At 43.1% G+C, this 19756-nt stretch overlaps 1 protein-coding gene across 7 annotated transcripts in view; it reads left to right on the forward strand.

The window, feature by feature from the left end:
- Positions 1-19756, forward strand: part of atrx (ATRX chromatin remodeler) — a 207289-nt gene that overhangs the window by 118842 nt on the left and 68691 nt on the right. For all 7 annotated transcript variants that reach the window (XM_086000336.1, XM_086000329.1, XM_086000312.1 and 4 more), the window contains 4 exons: positions 1326-1501; positions 2108-2225; positions 10840-10970; positions 14981-15069. In XM_086000336.1, coding sequence (XP_085856462.1) covers positions 1326-1501; positions 2108-2225; positions 10840-10970; positions 14981-15069 — 514 coding nt within the window. The remainder of the gene's footprint in view (positions 1-1325; positions 1502-2107; positions 2226-10839; positions 10971-14980; positions 15070-19756) is intronic.

The raw sequence follows: 19756 nt of genomic DNA on the forward strand, positions 1-19756 counted from the left end.
TGAAAGGAGCTACCTGTATATAGATGCAAGTTTGTTTGTTCTTTCTCTCCACAGGCATGCTTTCCTCCTTCAAATCTGCCATCATCACCCCTCCCTCAAAAAAAAATTCCGTCCTTGACAGCTCTTGTCCTTGTAAACTACCATCCCATATACAAATCTGTGCTCATCTTTCCTGCAGCTCCATGTTTGAATCTCTAATCAGTTTCCATCCCTGCTGTCAGCACTGAAATGGCCCTAATCAAAGTCACAAATGACATCCTCTGTGACTGTGACCACAGTGCACTGTCCCTCCTCAACCTTTTCAACCTGTCTGCAGCTTTTGGTACGGTAGACCACACCATCCTCCACCAACGCCTCTCCTCCATTGTCCACCTTTAGTGGGGCTGCCCTTGTGTGGTTCCGCTCTTACCTAGCCAGTCATAGCCAGACAATCTCCTGCAATGGCTTCTGTTCTCTTCCTACCTCACACCATTACCCCTGGAGTGCTGCAAGAATTGATGTTTGGCCCCCCTCCTACTTCTCAATTACATGCTGCCTCTTGGAGACATCATCCAAAGACATGACTTCACGTTCCACCTCTAGGCTGATGACATCCACCTTCACCTCAACCTCGCCACCACCCCTCTCGACGCGCCCCCCCCCCTGCCCCCCAACTGCTTCTGTTGTCAGCCTGCTTGTCCAACATCCAGTCCTAGATGAACCGCAGTTTCCTCCAACTAAACATTGGGAAGATCTAAGCCATTGTCTTCAGCCCTCCCCACGGATTCCATCCTTCTCCCTAGCCACCGTCTCGGGCTGGGCCAGACAGTTCGCAACCTCTTGTTCTATTTGACCCTGAGCTGAACTTTGGGGCCCATATCCTCTCCATCACAAAGACTGCCCGTTTTCGCTCCGCCTCAGCCCATCATCGTGCTGTTGAAATGCTCATCCTATTGTGCATCCACCACACCCTTCTTCCCATCGTTGATGGCCTTCAGCCATACATGCCCTAAATCCTGGAATCCCCTCCTGAAACCTCACCACCTTTCTACCCTTCTCATTAAGACCCTTCTTAAAACATACCACTTTGACCAAGTTCTTCGTCACCTCTCCTAACACCTCCTCCTTAGCCGGGTGTGAATCTTTTTCCGTTTTCTCCTGTAAAAGTCACTATATAAATGCAAGTTGTTGGGGAAATTCTTGCTATGCAATGATGTTTAAATTCTCTACTGAAGCATGCAAAAGGTCAGGCTTATTTGTATGAATGTGTTTGCATATATGCCTTCTATTTAGTAGCATTAACCCAGCTTTGAAGAGATTAAATGCTTGAAATATTTCTTCTCCAGATCACTGTATGGTGAATTTCATTAAAGAGAACCTTCTTGGTTCAATAAAGGAATTCAGAAACAGATTCATGAATCCCATTCAAAATGGGCAGTGTGCAGACTCCACTTTGGTGGATGTGAGAGTAATGAAGAAACGTGCCCATATCTTGTATGAAATGTTGGCAGGCTGTGTGCAGGTATGTATAACAGTTATTAAATTGTTTTTATTTCATAGCTCACCAGCCTTTTTTCCAGCTCTATGTATGTAAATTAGCTGCAATCTGTTCTACTGTTTTTATTTTGTGCAATTAAGCTAACATTGCTTGTCTCGAGTTCTTTGCTACACTTCCATCAACCTGAGGATTTTTCAAATGTTTTTGTCTCTTCCCTTTGAGCCTCAACTAATTTAGAACTCCTTAAATCGAGCCCTGCTCCACACACCCATCACTTTCATCATCATTCTGCTCTGTTGCCACTGTGTCCCAGTGCATTAGCTTAAAGATCCTTGCTCTTGTTTCCAGATCCCCCTCCCCATCCTTTTTTGGTAATCTTCTCTAGCCATACGCATCTCTCTGCACCCTCCATTTCTTTGATTCTTTGTTTGTTTGGTAAAGGTGCATTCTCCTCGGAGATGGAAGAAGTGTGTCTCCCTTAGTGATTGGCCGCTCATCATATCACTCTGTCCCTCCTTCACAAATTGGCCTATTCAAGGACCAATGGTAATTTAAAAAACAAGGTCTAAATTGCTTGTGATTTTTGTAAAAATTAAACGAATTTTTTTCTTACTTTTTCTTCTCAAATAGAGAAAAGATTACACTGCACTTACAAAATTCTTGCCTCCGAAATACGAGTATGTTCTTGCTGTGAGAATGATGCCAATTCAATGCAAACTTTATCAGTACTACCTTGACCATTTTACAGGTATGTGACAAAGTTTTTTTTTAAACTAGTATTTCAATTCATGACTTTAATAGTGGCCACACCGGTTGTACTTTCATCCAGTGATTGTCTTAGAACTATAGAGAATAGTTGGCTGTGCAATGTCTGGTCAGTTCCACATGTTACACAAAATATGTTTCACAATGGGAATCGTATCTATTTCTAACATAAGTGAGCTGTATTAAAGGAAAATACTCTCCAGGAAGAACAATAGGGTGCCCTACCTTGTGTGTTTTCAGAGTCAGAGGAATTACATAGTGATGTGTGGTAATTTGGAGTTGGGTCTTCCTGCTGTCTAGACATTGCAGAGAGTATAGTGGAATGTGGGTGTAGATCCAAGAGCTATTCTATTTCTATTGCTGGCTATCAGTTCCAGCTTCATGACGACTTGATTTGCTGTGAAATATGTCCTTGAACTATGTCTTCAGTTTATCACCAAGTTTTATAGAAAATCTCTTAAATATTGAATAGTCTTTTATTGAAATGTCAGCTCTTTAAAATTTAAAAAATTTACAGGAGCCGATTTTCATGGGTATACATGGTGGCTGCCCAGAGGAGTTGGCGTGCGACCCAGTTGATTTTTGGTTGGCCCTCATTATAATTGTGATTGGTGAATTGCCAGTGTGAAACATGCTCCTCATAAGCAACTCGCCGATTTGGAGGCGGGATGGTGCAGCTGCTTGTTAAGGGCCTGCAGCAGAGCTTAAAAGTGAGGTGTATTTAGAGTTGGAAACAGAAAGGAGGGACCTGGAGCAACAGTTAACATGAGTTCAGAACCTACAGCAGCAACTACATAAATATCAGATCCATTAAGGTGGTGAACCGACAAGTGACTGCCAGAAAAATTACTCTAAAGGTTCCATCTAGATTTACCTTGCAGCAAAAGAGGATCCTTTTAACTATCACTCCAAATGGCTGACTCCTGACTTGAACTGTCCATGGTTGGTAGGTAGAAGTAGGAACTAGCAATAGTCAGGAGGACAGAGAATGACATCGGGGTCCATTTGTTATTATGCATGAGGCTCCTGTCTGTTTTTAGCAGGGGTTCTGGTCGCCAGGACGCAGGTCTGTCCAAGATCTGGATGAAAGGGCAAATAGGAGTGAGGAAACATTGGGTAAAAATATGCAGAGACAATGAAACAAGTCTGCAACAGGTGGGCAGGAAGAGTGCACAGTCAGCTTCAAGAGGGAGTCACAAAACAATTATACTGCAACAACACAATAGCAAAATACTGCGGGTGCTGGAAATCTGAAATAACAGAAAATGCTGGAGACACTCAGCAGGCCAGGCAGCATCTGTGGAGAGAGAAACAGAGTTAACGTTTCAGGTCTGTGATCCTTCGTCAGAACTGGAAAAAGTTAGAGAAATAACAACAGGTTTTAAGCAGGTAGAGAGGCAGGGCAGAAACACAATAACAGGAATACAGTGGCACAAGTGAATCTTTAAATTCAGAACAGTGCTCCAATAATCGAGGAGTGAAGAGATAGAAATGATGGTGTTTAGTCTTACACTGAAGGCACGTTCTACAAAGATACTGTTGTATGTTCTGCCTGAGACCGTGATAGTTTTCAGTGTTGATATGAAAGGGTGTTACTGCACCATTAACTATTTTTGAACTTAAATATGAGGTTCCTACAAAATGGTGCTGACTCTCGGTTATTAAAATACTGCCAAGTTGGTAGATACCCATCAGTAATAATTTTGTTATCGTCTGTTTGTGATAAATGGATTTTAAAACTTCATTGATTAGCCAAGAGCTTACACTTGTGCAATCAGTGAACACTTTGAATCTGTGGCCACAATTACCTAATCAGCACAACTTGTGCTACATTTCAGAAAACTCTTTGAGGACAGTAACTACTGAGCAGGATCTGCTTAGTAATCTTTTAAGAACTACAATGGAGCATTCATCTTGTGGCTTTTACTTAAATGATGTTTCATAATTATAAAGTTGAACTTCATTTTCAGTCAAGTATGCTATGATATCATTGTGCCTGAATTTGAACCAGATGTTTGGTTTTCTGTATGAAACAAGGTAATGTTGCCTAACTGGCCTGCTTAGGGCTATGGTGTGATTTATTCAGGAGAGGAGATGCTAGCTAGGATTTTGAATTTTTTTCCATAGCACAGTCCTTCCAACTATATTTTTGTTCTATGTTGTTAGATGGTTATCTTAACATAAGAATATTGTTTATACTAAACTAACCATTTAATCTTTGGCATCATTAGGTACACTGGGGCTAAAAATCTGTGGGCTGTGATCCTAGCAGCCATGCTGGGATTGCATCTGCCAGTGCCCTCCAGCACTTTCCCTGCTGAAGTTTGTGCGGTTGTTGCGAGCACCTCATTAACATGGGGTTGCAGGACACCTGTTCCACAATGAATGCCCACCTCCCTGATTCTACCATAAAGTTTAGTGCCTGCCAGCTATCTGAGACAGGTGCCCTGGTGATCCCTCTTTGGTCCCCTGCGTTTAAAAGAAAAATATTGCCCTGATTTATTCTCCTGGCCGGGACCTCTCCTGATGGGGGCTTCCAGCCTTCTGGAGGTAAGAACTCTCACCTGATGGCATACTGGCCTCCGGTCTTTAGCTAGGCCCCTTTATTGGGTGGGGAAGTGGGAACTCCTGGTGCAGGGTGTCTTTGACCCCCACCACCTATGACATAGCTGGCTTTGTAAGGGGCAGGGGAAGGCTTTGGCCCTTATAAGGCCGAGTGGGATTTTCCAGCAGTCACTGGGACCTGGCATATTTGGGGGGGGGGGGGGGGGGTGCGCACATACATAGTTGTCTTAAAAGGAGGAAGATAACAAACATTTGAAAAGTTCAGTGTTGCCCTTTTTAAATGAGTTTGTCAAGTTTATGTATTGAGTGGAAGCAAATGTCCTGTTAAGCAAAAAAAGTGACCTTTGTCTGCTGCTACATTTACTTAAACTATTAACAAGCGAAAAAGTGACAGATCTGTCAGCCCAAGAGTTGACCGTTCAACCCATCATGTGTGTGCCAGTGCTAGCTGTTGGATTTGAATTAATTGATTTTAATCCTATTTCTCTGCTCTTTCCCCCTTTTGTTTTATATTCATTTTTAAATACAGTACTCCTCAAATTCACTCATTATTTTATAGTTTTTACCTCAAAAGCATGCCATCTTCTAATAATCCTGTGGGGAAAAAATGTCTTCATATTTCCCCCTTCTTCAGTGCTAATCTTTAATTAGTGCCCATTTGTTACCAATTCACCAACCACTGGAAGCAGTCTTTCACTATTTACCCTCTGAATACCTTTGATAATTTTGAAATCCACCAATACATTCTTTTCTCTTTTTCTCCCCCGCCCCCCAACCATAGCTTTTATCTGTTCCATTCTTTTGAGTGTTTCATAACTAAAACTCTCATTCCGGTTGTCATTTCTGGTCAATCTTCACTACCCTTTTGACGGTTCTAATATCTCTGCTATATTTGAGTACTCATAAATGTACACAATACAGTTTCTACCATTTATAGCGGGTGTGTCCATGCGAGCGCTATTTGCCTGCTATACATGGTCAGTGTATCGAAAGATCAATTTCAAACAGGCGTTTGACTTGTTTAAGTACTGTACTGTCAGCTCAGATTTAAGTTGAGATCTCCACCTCTTTCTCGCTAAGATGAATCTCTGAAGTAGCGGTTAGGAAGTGGCGCCTTGCAGGCAGGCTTTCCACTTCTCGCCCACTCCCTGTCGGAATTTGGTGATCTTAAGGGGCTATCTGGGCTTCTGTATTATTTATTACAATTATATTTGTAGAAAATATTCCTGGCTACAGGCAAGCTATGCGAGGTGGAAGCTTTTGCCTTATGGAGAGCTGAACGGGGCTGAAGTATGCAGTGGTCTGGTCAATTTCACCAGTACAGCAAGCACTTTAAATGCACCTTCAGTTTCAGCTGGCTTTGCCACTGGTTTGTCACTTGGGGCTGCCTGAAAGGACTTAATGACAGGTAATTGAACTCAAATAACTGCTTGAACCGCCAAAAAATAGTCGGCACATTTAATACAGTTTAAGCAGCGCCTTTGCAATTGATGCCTATGGTAGTGACAAATGGTTAGTGCCATTTGCTCAATATAGGTGGCTGTCCAGGGTAAACGGGGATGGTGTAAGTGGTGGTGACTACTTCCAGCTGTGGCCTAACCAATATTTTGAAATTTTAATGTTACTTCCTTGGTTCTACATTTAAAGCTCCTATACTCAGAATCCTATTTGTCTTTTTAAGGGATTTTCTACTAGCATTTCCACTTTTAAAGATCTTTATTTCTGCACCCCTAGATTTCAGTTCCTCCACACTGTTAATCTTGCCGTTTAGGGTATATTTCATTTCGCACTGCTTTTTCTCCCAAAATGTACCACCTTCCCTATTTGTTTTCTCAGCTACACTGTCCATTTCCTTCTGAAATCTGCCGCCTTCCTCACAATTAGACATCTCCCCCCCCCCCCAAAACTTTGGTAGCATCAGAAATCTTCAATAGCATACCTCTTGTGCCCATGTCCAAATCACTTGTATAAATGGAAAAACAAGAGGTCCTAGTACAGATCCCTGGGTTACACTACTACCCACACACTGCCAGCTTGAAAAGCATTCAGCCCTACACTCTACTTTCTTGCCTCGGTCTTTGTGACACATCCCATACATGGCTCTCTAATGCTTTCTACAAATCTATTCACAACATAGGGCATAGAATCTTACAGCACAGAAGGGCTCGTTGTGCCTGTGCCGGCTCTTTGAAAGAGCTGTCCAATTTAGTCCCACACCCCAGCTTTATCCCCCATAACCCTGCAAATTAGTTCTGTTCTACAGGAAACTTTGTTATATCCGGCACCGACGGGACCGAGCTGTTGCCGATCTATCAAAACTGCCGGACATACAAAGTTAATGTTGAAGCATACGGAGGTTTTCATCTCCGTATCTGACGACAAACACTGTTGCTTAGCAACAGCTTGTAAACAGTCGGCCCGTACCTTGGAAGCGTCTCTAGCATTAGCAACAGCTTCAGAGACTTTCCAGAGCCTGACTGTTGAAAACAAAGCCACGAGAATAAAAAAAAAACGAACAAAACGGCTCCTGATTTCTGCCGGTAGATCGAGGTTTCCGGACATACAAACTCTGGATAAACCAAAGTTTCCTGTACACTTCACATTAGCTTACTTTCCACACCACCTTTATGAGCATCTGTACATGCATCTGGTCTATCTTTAGTCAGTTTTCCCAAACAAGTTAAGCCAAGAATTACTACTTGCATTTATAAAGTGCCTTTTTAACGTTTTTTTAAAAAGTTTCAAAGCACTTCTGAGGCATAATCGGATTTTAAAAAATAGATGTCAAGCCAAAGGAGGAGATATTGAGAGGTCACAAAGCTTGGGCAAAGTTTCAGAAGGACCTTACTGAGGAGAGGAGGTGGAAGGGTAGAGAGGGGGAATTCCAGTATGGGGCCTAGATGGCTGAAGACAGGGCTGCTAATGGTGAAAGGCAAAGAAAGAAAGAACTTGGATTTATGTAGCACCTTTCATAACCTCAGGACATCCCAAAGCGCTTCAAAATTACTTTTGAAGTGTAGTCACTGTTGTAATGCAGGAAATGTAGCAACTAATTTGCGCATAGCAATGTGATGACCAACATCAATAAAACAGATTATCTGGTCGAGGGCTAAATATTGGAGGAAGAAGTGGAGGGAGGGGTGGATTGGGGATGGACTCTGTGGCAAGGGTACAGAGTTTGTGGTGGGAGGCGAAATCGATGGATTCCGTTTTCTCATTGTTTAACTGGATGAAATTGTGACTCATTCATGACTGAATATTAGACAAGTAGCCTGGCAACACAAACAGTGGAGAGGTTGAGAAAGGTGTTGGAAAGGTAGAGCTGTTTGTCATCTGCATACATGTGGAAGCTGACTCCATGTGTTTGGATGCTGTTGCCAAGGGGCAGCATGTAAATGATGGGGAAGGGGCTGAGGGTAGTTGCTTAGAGGACTCCGGAGGCAACGATTGGGACGCAGGAAGGAAGCGCTGACTGCGATCAGCTAGGTAAGAAACCAGTATTTATGCAATTTTCAGATGCTAATTTGGGGACAGATGGTACATGGGTTTCAGGTAAGTACTAAACTTGTCTCTGAAATAAAGCAATTGCTTTGTTTAGCATTAATCCAATCGAAACACATCATCTGCATTTAACTTTGCAGATAGAGTAAACAAAATATAATTTTCTTCTCGTACAGGAAAGTGCAAGCAGTAATCAAAACCTTGCATTTAACCTTTCACAACCCTCGGGGTATCTCAAAGTGCTTTACAGCCAATGAAGTCATCGTCATCATCTTGGGCAGTCCCCCGGAGTCGAGGATGACTTGCTTCCACTCCAATATTGTGGGTTCTAGGGTGACTAATAGTCCTAATGTGGGATCTACAGACTCTGCCACAGGTGGGGCAGGTAGTGGTTGAAGGGATGATTGGGTGGAGTGCTTGGTTTGTCATACGCTCCTTCCGCTGTTCGTACTTGGCCTCCGCATACTCCTGACGAAGAAACTCCGTGTTCGGTGCCTTCTCGAATGCTTCTCCAATTTGAGCGGTCTTGCGCAAGGGATTCCCAAGAGCTGATGAGGATCTTATCTGAGGAAGGATGTTTTTGCTATGGAGGGAGTGCAGTGACGATTCACCAGACTGATACCTGGGATGGCAGGAATGACATGAAGAGAGATTGGGTTGATTCTAGAGTTTAGAAGAATGAGAGGGGATCTCATTGAAACTTATAAAATTCTAACAGGACTAGACAGACTAGATGCAGGAAGGCTGTTCCTGATGGCGGGGGAGTCCAGAACCAGGGGTCACAGTCTAAGGATAAGGGGTAAGCCATTTAGGACTGAGATGAGGAGGAATTTCTTCACCCAGTGAGTGGTGAACCTGTGGAATTCTCTACCACAGAAGACAGTTGAGGCCAATTCATTAAATATATTCAAGAAGGAGTTAGATATATTTCTTAAAGCTAAGGGGATCAAAGGATATGGGGAGAAAGCAGGGACAGGGTACTGAATTTGGATGATCAGCCATGATCGCATTGAATGGCGGAGCAGGCTCGAGGGGCCGAATGGCCTACTCCTGCTTCTATGTTTCTATGTTACATTTTTTTCGAGGGGGCTTTGAGGATGTCCTTGAAGCGTTTTCTCTGCCCTCCTGGAAATCGCTTGCCGTGACTGAGCTCGGAGGAGAGTGCTTGTTTCAGGCGTCTTGATCAGGCATGCGGACAATCTGGTCCGTCCATCGGAGCTGATTGAGCCTGATCAATGCCTCAATGCTGGGGATATTGGTATGCCTATCCTGCCACTGGGTTTGCAGGATTTTGCGGAGGCAGCGTTGGTGACACTTCTCCAATGCTTTGAGGTGCCTACTGTACGTTGTCCATGTCTTTGAAGCATACAGGAGGGTGGGTATCACTGTTGCTCTGTAGACCATGAGCTTGGTGCCGGGTTTGAGGTCTTGGTCTTCAAACACACTCTTCCTCAGGCGGCCGAAGGCTGCACTGGCACACTGAAGGTGTTGTTGGATTTTGTCATCGATGTCCGCCCTCGCTGACAGAAGGCTCCGAAGGTATGGAAAATGGTCCACACTGTCCAAGGTCTAGTCATGGAAGCCAATGAAGTACTTTTGACATGTCATCACTAATGTAGGAAATATGGCACCCAGTTTGCACACAGCAAGGTTCCACAGATAATTTGTTTTTTTTAGTGATGTTGGTTGAGGGATAAATATTGGCCAAGGCAACTAGGAGAACGCCCCTGTTCTTCGAAATAGTGCCATGGGATCTTTTACGTCCACCTGAGAAGGCAGACAGTGCCTCAATTCAACGTCCCATCCGAAAGATAGCACTTCCAACAGTGCAGCACTCCCTCAGTACTGCACTGGAGTTTCGGCTATATTTTGTGCTCCAGTCTCTGGAGTAGTACAGGAAACTTTGTACTATCCGGCACCGACGGGACCGAGCTGTTGCCGTTCCCTCAAAACTGCCGGACACTCCAGCGCTAATGTTGAAAGATACGGAAGCTTCTGAGCTCCGTATCTGTCAACAAACCGCTTCTAAACAGTCCAAGCGTCTCTGTAGCTTAGCAACAGCTTCAGCAGAGCTTGACTGTTGAGGAAAAAAGCAACGAGAAGAAAAAAACCTAACGAAAACGGCACCTGATTTTTGCCAGTGGCTCGAGCATTCCGGACAGCTAGCCTCCGGATAAGAGTTTCCTGTAACTAGCTTCTCTGCTGCCTTCTCATTCAGAATGCTGCGCTGCAGAAATGCTACAATCAATACAGTGTACTATATTTTTCATGAAATTGTAAGCTGAGTCGGTGTTTTTTTTTTTAAGTCTCAATTGTATAAACCGAATATTGCGCACTATTCTGTAAGGTGAGATTTTTATCCAAGCTGTCAGTTCACGGATTAATTTGTGAACGTTAGGTGAGAATTTGTCTCACTGATGGATGTCAGTTGTGTTGCAGCTCCAATAAATCCCAAGTAGAGCAGCTTTTTTGCCTTTTCAAAAATGTACAAAATATGTAAATCTCTTAAAGGTCACAACCTTTACTTTCAGGTGTAGGGGCTAGTAATGAAGGTGGAAGGGGAAAAACAGGAACAAGACTCTTTCAGGATTTTCAGATGCTGAGTAGGATATGGACCCACCCTTGGTGCCTGCAGTTGGACTATATCAGTAAAGAAAACAAGGTAATATAGTGAATCTTATTTATGTTCAAGATCTTCAAAAAAAAATCGAACATCATTTTGACTGAAATTTGTATGTTAGAAGTTTAAATTTTTTTTGCAAATACAGTATACTACAAGCAGTTGGGGTTTATGTATTTTAATTAACCCAGTCTTGAACTCTTCAGGCACACAAGTGATTGGGATGAATCTTATGTTGCAGCAGTCATGTTAACAGAACTGTTGAAATATATTGTATAACGTCCAATATGTTCTTTGAGAAAATTCTATCTAGAATTTATGCAATAACTATCAGAGTTGGGGTTTGGGAACGGCAATCCATGTGGCAAGATGATTTGGACATCCTGGCTTGGAGTTTCCACTATGTTGCGCAATTTGCCTGAAATCGGCCAAACCAGTGTAAAAGATCGAGGAATTTCAAGCACAAATCGAGTTTCTACGTTCTTTTGCGCTAGTGTTTTAAAAAATCACGCTGGAATCTCGTGGGGGACTCCAGAACTCGGGGGCGTAGTTTCAGAATAAGGGGACCACCCGTTTAAGACGATGAAGGAATTTCTTCTCAGAGGGTCGTGAATCTTTGGAATTCTCTACGCCAGAGAGCTGTGGCGGCTGAGTCATTGAATATATTCACGGCTGAGATAGACAGATTTTTGGAGGAGTCAAGGGTTATGGGGAACAGGCAGAAAGGTGGAATTGCGGCCAAGATCAGATCAGCCATGGTCTTGTTGAATGGCTGACCAGGCTCAAGGGGCCGAATGGCCTACTCCTGCTCCTATTTCTTATGTAAGCTGGCCCCGCCCACAAAACTGGTCACTCCCCCAATTGAACTCATCACATTGGGAGTTTCCGCTTTCTGCGCATGTTTGCGCGCCTTCGAAGAGACTCTTAAAATTAGGCTGTTTATTTTTAGACGCAAGGACACGAATAGGCACCTTTTGAAAGCTTTTAAATATTTTTAAAAATCCTGAAGCTGACTACTGTATACCAATGAAACTAGGAAATGGTTCTGTATAGATTTTTAAAGCTATTTTCAGTTTATTTAAAATCAGGTTACTCACCGGTGGTAGAGTAGACATTGATTAAAAATGCTTATTTTTGTGATAAATCCATTTTCAGCTGTATTAATAAAACTGCATCAGGTTACCGCTCTTAAATATATCCTCGAATATTTTTTAATGCCAAAAAAGTAAAATTACGTTCTAAAAGGCTGCCTGATAGTGCTGGTTTATGGAAGGTTTTGTGTTCATAGAAACATAGAAGATAGGAGCAGGAGTAGGCCATTCAGCCCCTCGAGCCTGCTCCGCCATTCAATGAGATCATGGCTGATCATCCAAATTCAGTACCCCGTTCCTGCCTTCTCCCCGTATCCCTTGATCCCATTAGCCTTAAATATATCCAACTCCTTCTTGAATATATTTAATGAATTGGCCGCCACTGCCTTCTGTGGTAGAGAATTCCACAGGTTCACCACTCTCTGGGTGAAGAAATTCCTCCTCACCTCAGTCCTAAATGGCTTACCCCTTATCCTTAGACTATGACCCCTAGTTCTGGACTCCCCGGCCATCGGGAACATCCTTCCTGCATCTAGTCTGTCCAGGCCTGACAGAATTTTATAGGTTTCGATGAGATCCCCCTCTCAATCTTCTAAACTCCAGTGAGTACAAGCCCAATCGACCCAATCTCTCCTCGTATGTCATTCCTGCCATCCCAGGTATTAGCCTGGTGAATCTTCGCTGCACTCCTTCCATGGCAAGAACGTCCTTCCTCAGCTAAGGCGACCAAAACTGCACACAATACTCAAGGTGCGGTCTCACCAAGGCCCTGTACAACTGCAGCAAGACATCCTTGTTCCTGTACTTAAACCCTCTTGCTACGAAGGCCAACATACCATTTGCTGCCTTAACCGCCTGCTGCACCTGCATGCTTACCTTCAGCGACTGGTGCACAAGAACACCCAGGTCTCTCTCCACTTCCCCTTCTCCCAATCTATTGCCATTCAAATAATCTACCTTCCTGTTTTTGCCACCAAAGTAGATAACCTCACATTTATCCACATTATAGTGCATTTGCCATGTTTCTGCCCAATCACCCAACCTGTCCAAATCGTACTGGAGTTTCACGACATCCTCCTCACAGCATACCCTCCCACCCAGCTTTGTCTCGTCTGCAAATTTGGAGATACTACATCCAATTCCCTTGTCCAGATCATTAATATATATTGTGAACAGCTGGGGTCCTAGGACCGATCCTTGCGGTACCTCACTAGTCACTGCCTGCCACTCGGAAAACAACCTGTTTATTCCAACTCTTTGCTTTCTATCTGCCAACCAGTTCTCTATCCAAGTCAATACCTTGCCCCCAATCCCATGTGCCTTAATTTTACAAGCTAATCTCTCATGCGGGACCTTATCGAAAGCCTTCTGAAAGTCCAAATACACCACATCCACTGGTTCTCCCTTTTCTATTTTACCAGTTACATCCTCAAAAAATTCCAGTAGATTAGTCAAGCACGATTTACCTTTTGTAAATCCATGTTGACTTTGTCCGATCCTGTCACTGCTTTCCAAGTGCTCTGCTATTACATCTTTTATAATAGACTCTAGCATTTTCCCCACTACCGATGTCAGGCTTACCGGTCTATAATTCCCTGCTTTTTCTCTACCACCTTTTTTGAATAGTGGGGTAACATTAGCTACCCTCCAATCCCTGGGTACTGTTCCAGAGTCTGTCGCGTTCTGGAAGATGACCAGCAATGCATCTACTATCTCCAGGGCCACTTCCTTAAGTACCCTAGGATGTAGATTATCAGGCCCTGGGGATTTATCGGCCTTCAATCCCGTCAACTCCCCAATACTATTTCCCTACAAATACTGATTTCTTTCCGTTCCTCCCCCTCATTAGTCCCTATGTTCCCCGACATCTCTTGATGACATCATCGACATCGGTGATGAGCAAATACATTTGCAGAAACTTGAGCAAAGAAATACTTCTGAAAATGAGTGCAATTTTGAGTCGGATTTGCACCCGGATTGCCGATTGCGCCTAAAGTGGAAACACTAGCCCCTTTTTGGATGTGATTCAGTAATTTTGAAAAGTTTAAAATGTTCAAAAGTAAAACGGATTAATGATCATGAAAGGGGAAAACAAAGTATGGAGAGGAAAAAAACACAAGGCAGTAAAGAATGCTGATAGTCTAGGTAAGCCATATACAGGAAACTTTCTGATATCCGGCACTGACGAGACCGAGTTGGTGCCGTAACATCAAAAGTGCCGGACATACCAGAGTTAATGTTTAAACATACGGAACTGAGAAGCGCCGTGTGAATCAACAAACCCTGTTGCTTAGCAACAGCTTCAAAAAGTCGGCTGCAGCTGCAAGCGTCTGTAGCTGAAGCTGTTGCTATAGCTACAGACCTTGCAGTGCTTGACTGGGGGGAAAAAAAGCAACGAGAACTAAAAATAAAAAAAACATTAGAAAACGGCTCCTGATTTTTGCCGTTAGATTGAGTATTCCGGACATATAACCTCCGGATAAACCAAAGTTTCCTGTAATCTAATGGGTAAAGTTGCTGTTCTCCCCATGTCACATGCCTGATGTGGCCATTCAAGATTGGGGTTATGCTGTGATGCCACCTCCAGCTATTTGATGGTAGGAAAATCACAGCAAAACACAATCCTGTCCTGTCTGATGGCTACTCTCAGTGCCCTTCAAGCAGAGGCCACTGGATAGTGATCAGTAGCTAGAACCTTAACTGATTTTAAAAAAACAAATGTATCTTCAGTACACAAATGATTGCTACTTTAAAAAAAAGAATGAAATCCATCTTCTGGATTTTTTCAAATAACCTTTGGCTACTTAGCAACTTCTGGTTGAAAACTGATCTATTTAGAGCTGTGAACGCAAGTCATGTGATGGAGTGTAGACCATTGTTCATTTGTCTTTGTTTTTAGTGATGACTTTTTTAAGCTAACACAAAGTGAATAATCAATCTCTTTTTTTCCATTTTGTTTAGGGATACTTTGATGAGGACAGTATGGATGAATTCATTGCATCAGATTCAGATGAGACTTCAATGAGTCTTTCCTCTGAAGATGAGAAAAGGTTTTTGCTGTTTGCATATCTGTTAGCTTAAAGCAATAATTGCAATGAATTGTATGTGTGCAAATGATGTCTATTGTACATAATGTATGGAAAATCATATAGCACCTTCATTACATTCCAGTGCAACATAACTGTACCCACTTCTTCCCCAGCTACTGCCACAAATCTAACATTCAGGCCCCATTAGAGAACTATTAATGAAGCAGGGAATGAATGTAGAAGCACCAAGAAAGGCATTTGTTTTCATACAGTGGCTGACTACAGATTTGGCATCCCATTCTTTTTTCTTGACTTTTTATATAGAATCCTGGAACAATATTTTTTATCAGCTGGGTGATTCATTCATGACTTATGAGGCAACCAATAACATTACAGCCCTGTTAAGATTTTGAAAAAACAATCAACTTGATTTCAAGGCAGATGGGAGGAAACTTGCATGGGACAGTGGAAAATATTTAAATGTTCTTTGTGGTTGTAATTAAGTTAAAACTAAATTTCATTAGAACGTCATTTTACTTCCAACCAAGTTATTCCTAGTGTTGTTCTATTCACAAAATACAGAATGAGGAATAGTTGAATACTTCATTTATGTATTGTGAAATTGCCTTTATTGGTCAGACAGTCTGCAGTGTGTGAATTTTTAGTTAAATATTGAAACCACTGATTTTAAAACTCTTCCTTCTGGATTGGGGCGAGCAAGCCGGGAGGGGGGAGAGAAGGAGCAAAGCCAGGTGGCTTGTGGAGAACAAAAGTCCTCCAGCAACAAGTACAGTATCAATTATATAGAATTGACAGCACAGAAACAGACCCAATTGGTTTGCGGTGCTTATGCTCCACACAAGCCTCCTCCCACCCGACTTCATCTAATTTTATCTACATATCTTTCTATTCCTTTCTCAGTCATGTACTTATCTAGCTTCCCCTTAAAAGCATCTATGCTATTCGCCTCAATTACTCCTTGTACTAGTAACATAAGAAATAGGAGCAGGAGTAGGCCAATCGGCCCCTCGAGCCTGCTCCGCCATTCAATAAGATCATGGCTGATCTGATCCTAACCGCCAATCCACTATGACAGGACTATCTCCTGAATCTAACAGAATTAGACACACGAAACAGGAGCAGGATCAGGTTACACGGCCCCTGGGCCCGCTCCGCTACCCACAGGGCCATGACCGATCCGAACCTAGACTCATGTCCAAATTCCTGCCCGCTCCGCGTAACCCTTAATTCCCTTTTCTTCTAGGAAACTGTCTATTTCTGTTTTAAATTTATGTAATGATGTAGCTTCTACAGCTTTTTGGGGCAGCATATTCCATGGACCTACCACCCTCTGAGTTCCACATTCTGACCACACTCTGGGTAAAGAAGTTTCTCCTGAATTCTTCATTGGATTTATTAGTGACTACCTTCTATTTTATGGCCCCTAGTTTTGGACTCTCCACAAGTGGACACATCTTCTCTACATCTGCCCTTTATAATTTTAAATACCTCTATCAGATCACCCCTTGGCCTTCTCTTTTCCAGAGAAAAGAACCCTAGCCTGTTCAGTCTTTCCTGATCGTTCTAACCTCAGTCACGGTATCATCCTTGTAAATCTTTTTTGCACCTTCTCCAGTGTGTGTCTCGTTTTGGAATATGGTGACCAGAACTGTGCACAGTACTCTAAGTGTGGTCTAACCAAGGTTCTATACAAGTTTAACATAACTTTCCTATTTTTCAATTCTATTCCTCTAAAAATGAAATCCAGTGCTTTGTTTTTATTTTTTATGGCCTTGTTAACTTGCATGGCTACTTTTAATGGTTTGTGAACGTGTACCCCAAGATCCTTTTGCTGCTTTACCCCACTTAGACTCTTAATTTCCAAGGAGTATCTGGCCTCCTTATTCCTCCTACCAAAATGCACCACCTTGTTCAATTATGGCAGTGTACCTACTGCAATTGACTATTGGCCCTTGGGATGCAAATCATTAAATACTTGTCAAGGGAACCTGGATTTTTAGAGAAATAATTTGTACTGCTACAAAGGCGCGAGAATCCGGGGAAAATAGCTTTGTGGGAGGAGAAAGAAGCATTCATTGTAGCAGTTGATTTTTGGCACACCTCTCCTTCCACCCCACCCCCAAAATGGTGAATGATTTTACTTTCCTACTGTAAAGATGCTTAATTCCTTACAGTGGAATCTGCATATTAGGAACTGACGTACTAACTAATTTAATTATGGAATATGATAGCACTTAGAATTCCTTGACTATCTGGCACCCTAGATTTCCACTAAGTACAATGTGATTCAGTCCAAGCAAGCAATGTGTCTTTATAGATGAACTGAAACCATGTTTTCAGTTATGAACAGTTTAACCCCTATAGGTTAGTGGATGTCTTAGTTGTGCATCTAGAAGCATTCGTTTCAGGGGATGCCACTGTGTCCTTTTGAACAACCTTTCTCCAGAACTTTTTCTTTTCTTGGGTGTTTGTGCATCACATTACTCAAGTTTTTACAGCTATTTCACAACTTATAAGTGACCAACTATTCATTTTAACCTTACTTTTCTTCCTCATCTACCTTGAGTAACAGGTTTGCTTTGTTCTGTAAATAATTGATCTACTTCTGCCTCAGATATTTCATTCTAAAAGTAATCTATTGTATTCTTTGTTTAATTGATAGAAATGATCGTGATGGTGACAGAGTGCCAGCGATTGTTGGTCATTTTAGATCAGGAGTTCCCAAATTGGTGGGCTGGGCAATGAGGCTAACAGGGACACGAGAATGGGCTGGATTACTGTTTGCTTAGTGAGATTTTTAGCTCCAAAATTGCTTTGTTCATTTCATTTTCTTTGAAGCCTGTTGTGTGTTTTTTGCCCACTTTATACAAGCAAAGGTGAGAAACTGGAGTAACTGATGACGTTATGGCAGCACTCCTCTTCCTCAAAATCTGACACAGCCGAGAGCCCCGGCAGCCAATAAGGAGTGACTGTGAGCGGGAGGCACCGGGTTTTTGGGGGGGGGGTGCAGGGTCCGTGGCTTGACTCGAGCACGTTGCAGAAAGAAGCTGGGAAATTTGAGTCCGTTGATTTAACTGTAAACTTGGACAAGCAAGCCAACAAATTTCAGAAAAGAAACAACCCCTAGCAAGGCAGTCCGCTCGCTGTCCAGGCTGAAATGTGAAAAATGCAAGATGCAGGAGGTGCCGACAGAATTCTATCCCAGTACGAATTGCTATTTTCAGGGGCATGGGGAGAAAATTGAAGGGGGTGGACGCAGTGTATTGAGAATCTACTGTCGCTGCCTTAAGTTTTGTATGGCTGTAGTTTTATAAGAATAACATTTACACAATTGTGGATCTATAAACACTCTTATAATAATGTATAACAACAGAACCTGATGGAATTTTTTATTTGGACCGTTTTATTAACCGTTTCCTGTGGGGAATTGAGTGCTAGAGAATGTATCCATTTGTGAGGAAGCTATGGTGTATGAGTTTTGGGGTCATTTTCACTTTGTGTAGCAATAACTGAGTTTGTTTTCAGACCTGTGGGAAGAAATGTTTCTATTCAATTATGCAGTCATCATCTCTGTAGAATGCAATTAATATTCTGGCATTTAAAATTAACTAAATCAGCAGGATGATTCTCTTTATTATTGAATGAAACATAATTTTTGCACTATAACACCCCTAGAAGTACAGTGCTATAAGAGCCTCTAAGTTTTTTTTTGGGGGGGGGGGGGGAGCCTTTTTTTGTCAAAGGTTAGGGGCTGATGCGAGGTCTTAAACAATATGCTATGTCAACCGAGAAAATAAAATCCTTTTCTTCTAGGCAAAAATACTGGGTCTTGGAAAACAGGGGAGGGAATCTCCAAAAGGGGGGCTCGGGGGAAAAAAAAAATTGGAAAGCTCTGTTTTAGATGAAAGCTTTAGTTTGTAAACAATGTTTAAGCCTAAAATCCAGATTTGAGGTTAAAACGTACATGTGCTTCATTACACTGTTTTTCAGCTTTTTTGTTTCTTCAGACTGTTGGGCAGTATCTAATAAACCAATGTCAATTTAGAAACTAATTTCAGTTCTTGTAGTATTGCTCATGGTGAGTTAGAGGATATGGGGGGAGAAATTGAGTGAGTAGCGCCACTTGTTAGCGCCTAAAGAGGCAGGCAGTGGCTGTAGTGCCACTGGCTGCGCCTCCTGCAATATTGAGTTGGGGCGATAATGGTGGCATTAGCCTTTTGCGCTGCGCCGCCACCGATGACGTCATCGGTGTGCGCAGCGCCCCGTTCGCGATATTTGGTAGCGAACGTCGCAGTTGCGCCGTTCGCTACCCGCGCCCGGTTCACGGGGCCTTACTGTGCCAGCAGCGGCGCAAGATAAGGTGGAGGTGCGGGGCGGCCGCCTTTTTCGGCGGCCGCCTGCCAGCACCTCCGGCCCCGGCCTCCTAACCCCCCCCCCCCCCGCGGCATTGCCGGCTGTTTCCCGAGAGCCCGGCACTTCTCCTTGGTGCCGGTCTCGTTTGCCGGCACTCGCGAGTGGGGATCGCGCTGTTGCAGGCACCTCCCCCTTAACAGTGGGAGGAAGGCCTGCAGTACCGCAGCATGCCGTGCCGCAGCGTGTGGCACTGCGGCACGTTGCGCTGCGATATTCAGTTTCAGCGCCCTAAGAGGGACGCGGAGCGCCTCGGGTGACTGTCTGTGTGGAGTTT

This window comes from Somniosus microcephalus, chromosome 1 (genome assembly GCF_052327205.1).
Source record: "Somniosus microcephalus isolate GS21.2 chromosome 1, FLI_Smic_1.0, whole genome shotgun sequence".
Lineage (NCBI taxonomy): Eukaryota > Metazoa > Chordata > Chondrichthyes > Squaliformes > Somniosidae > Somniosus > Somniosus microcephalus.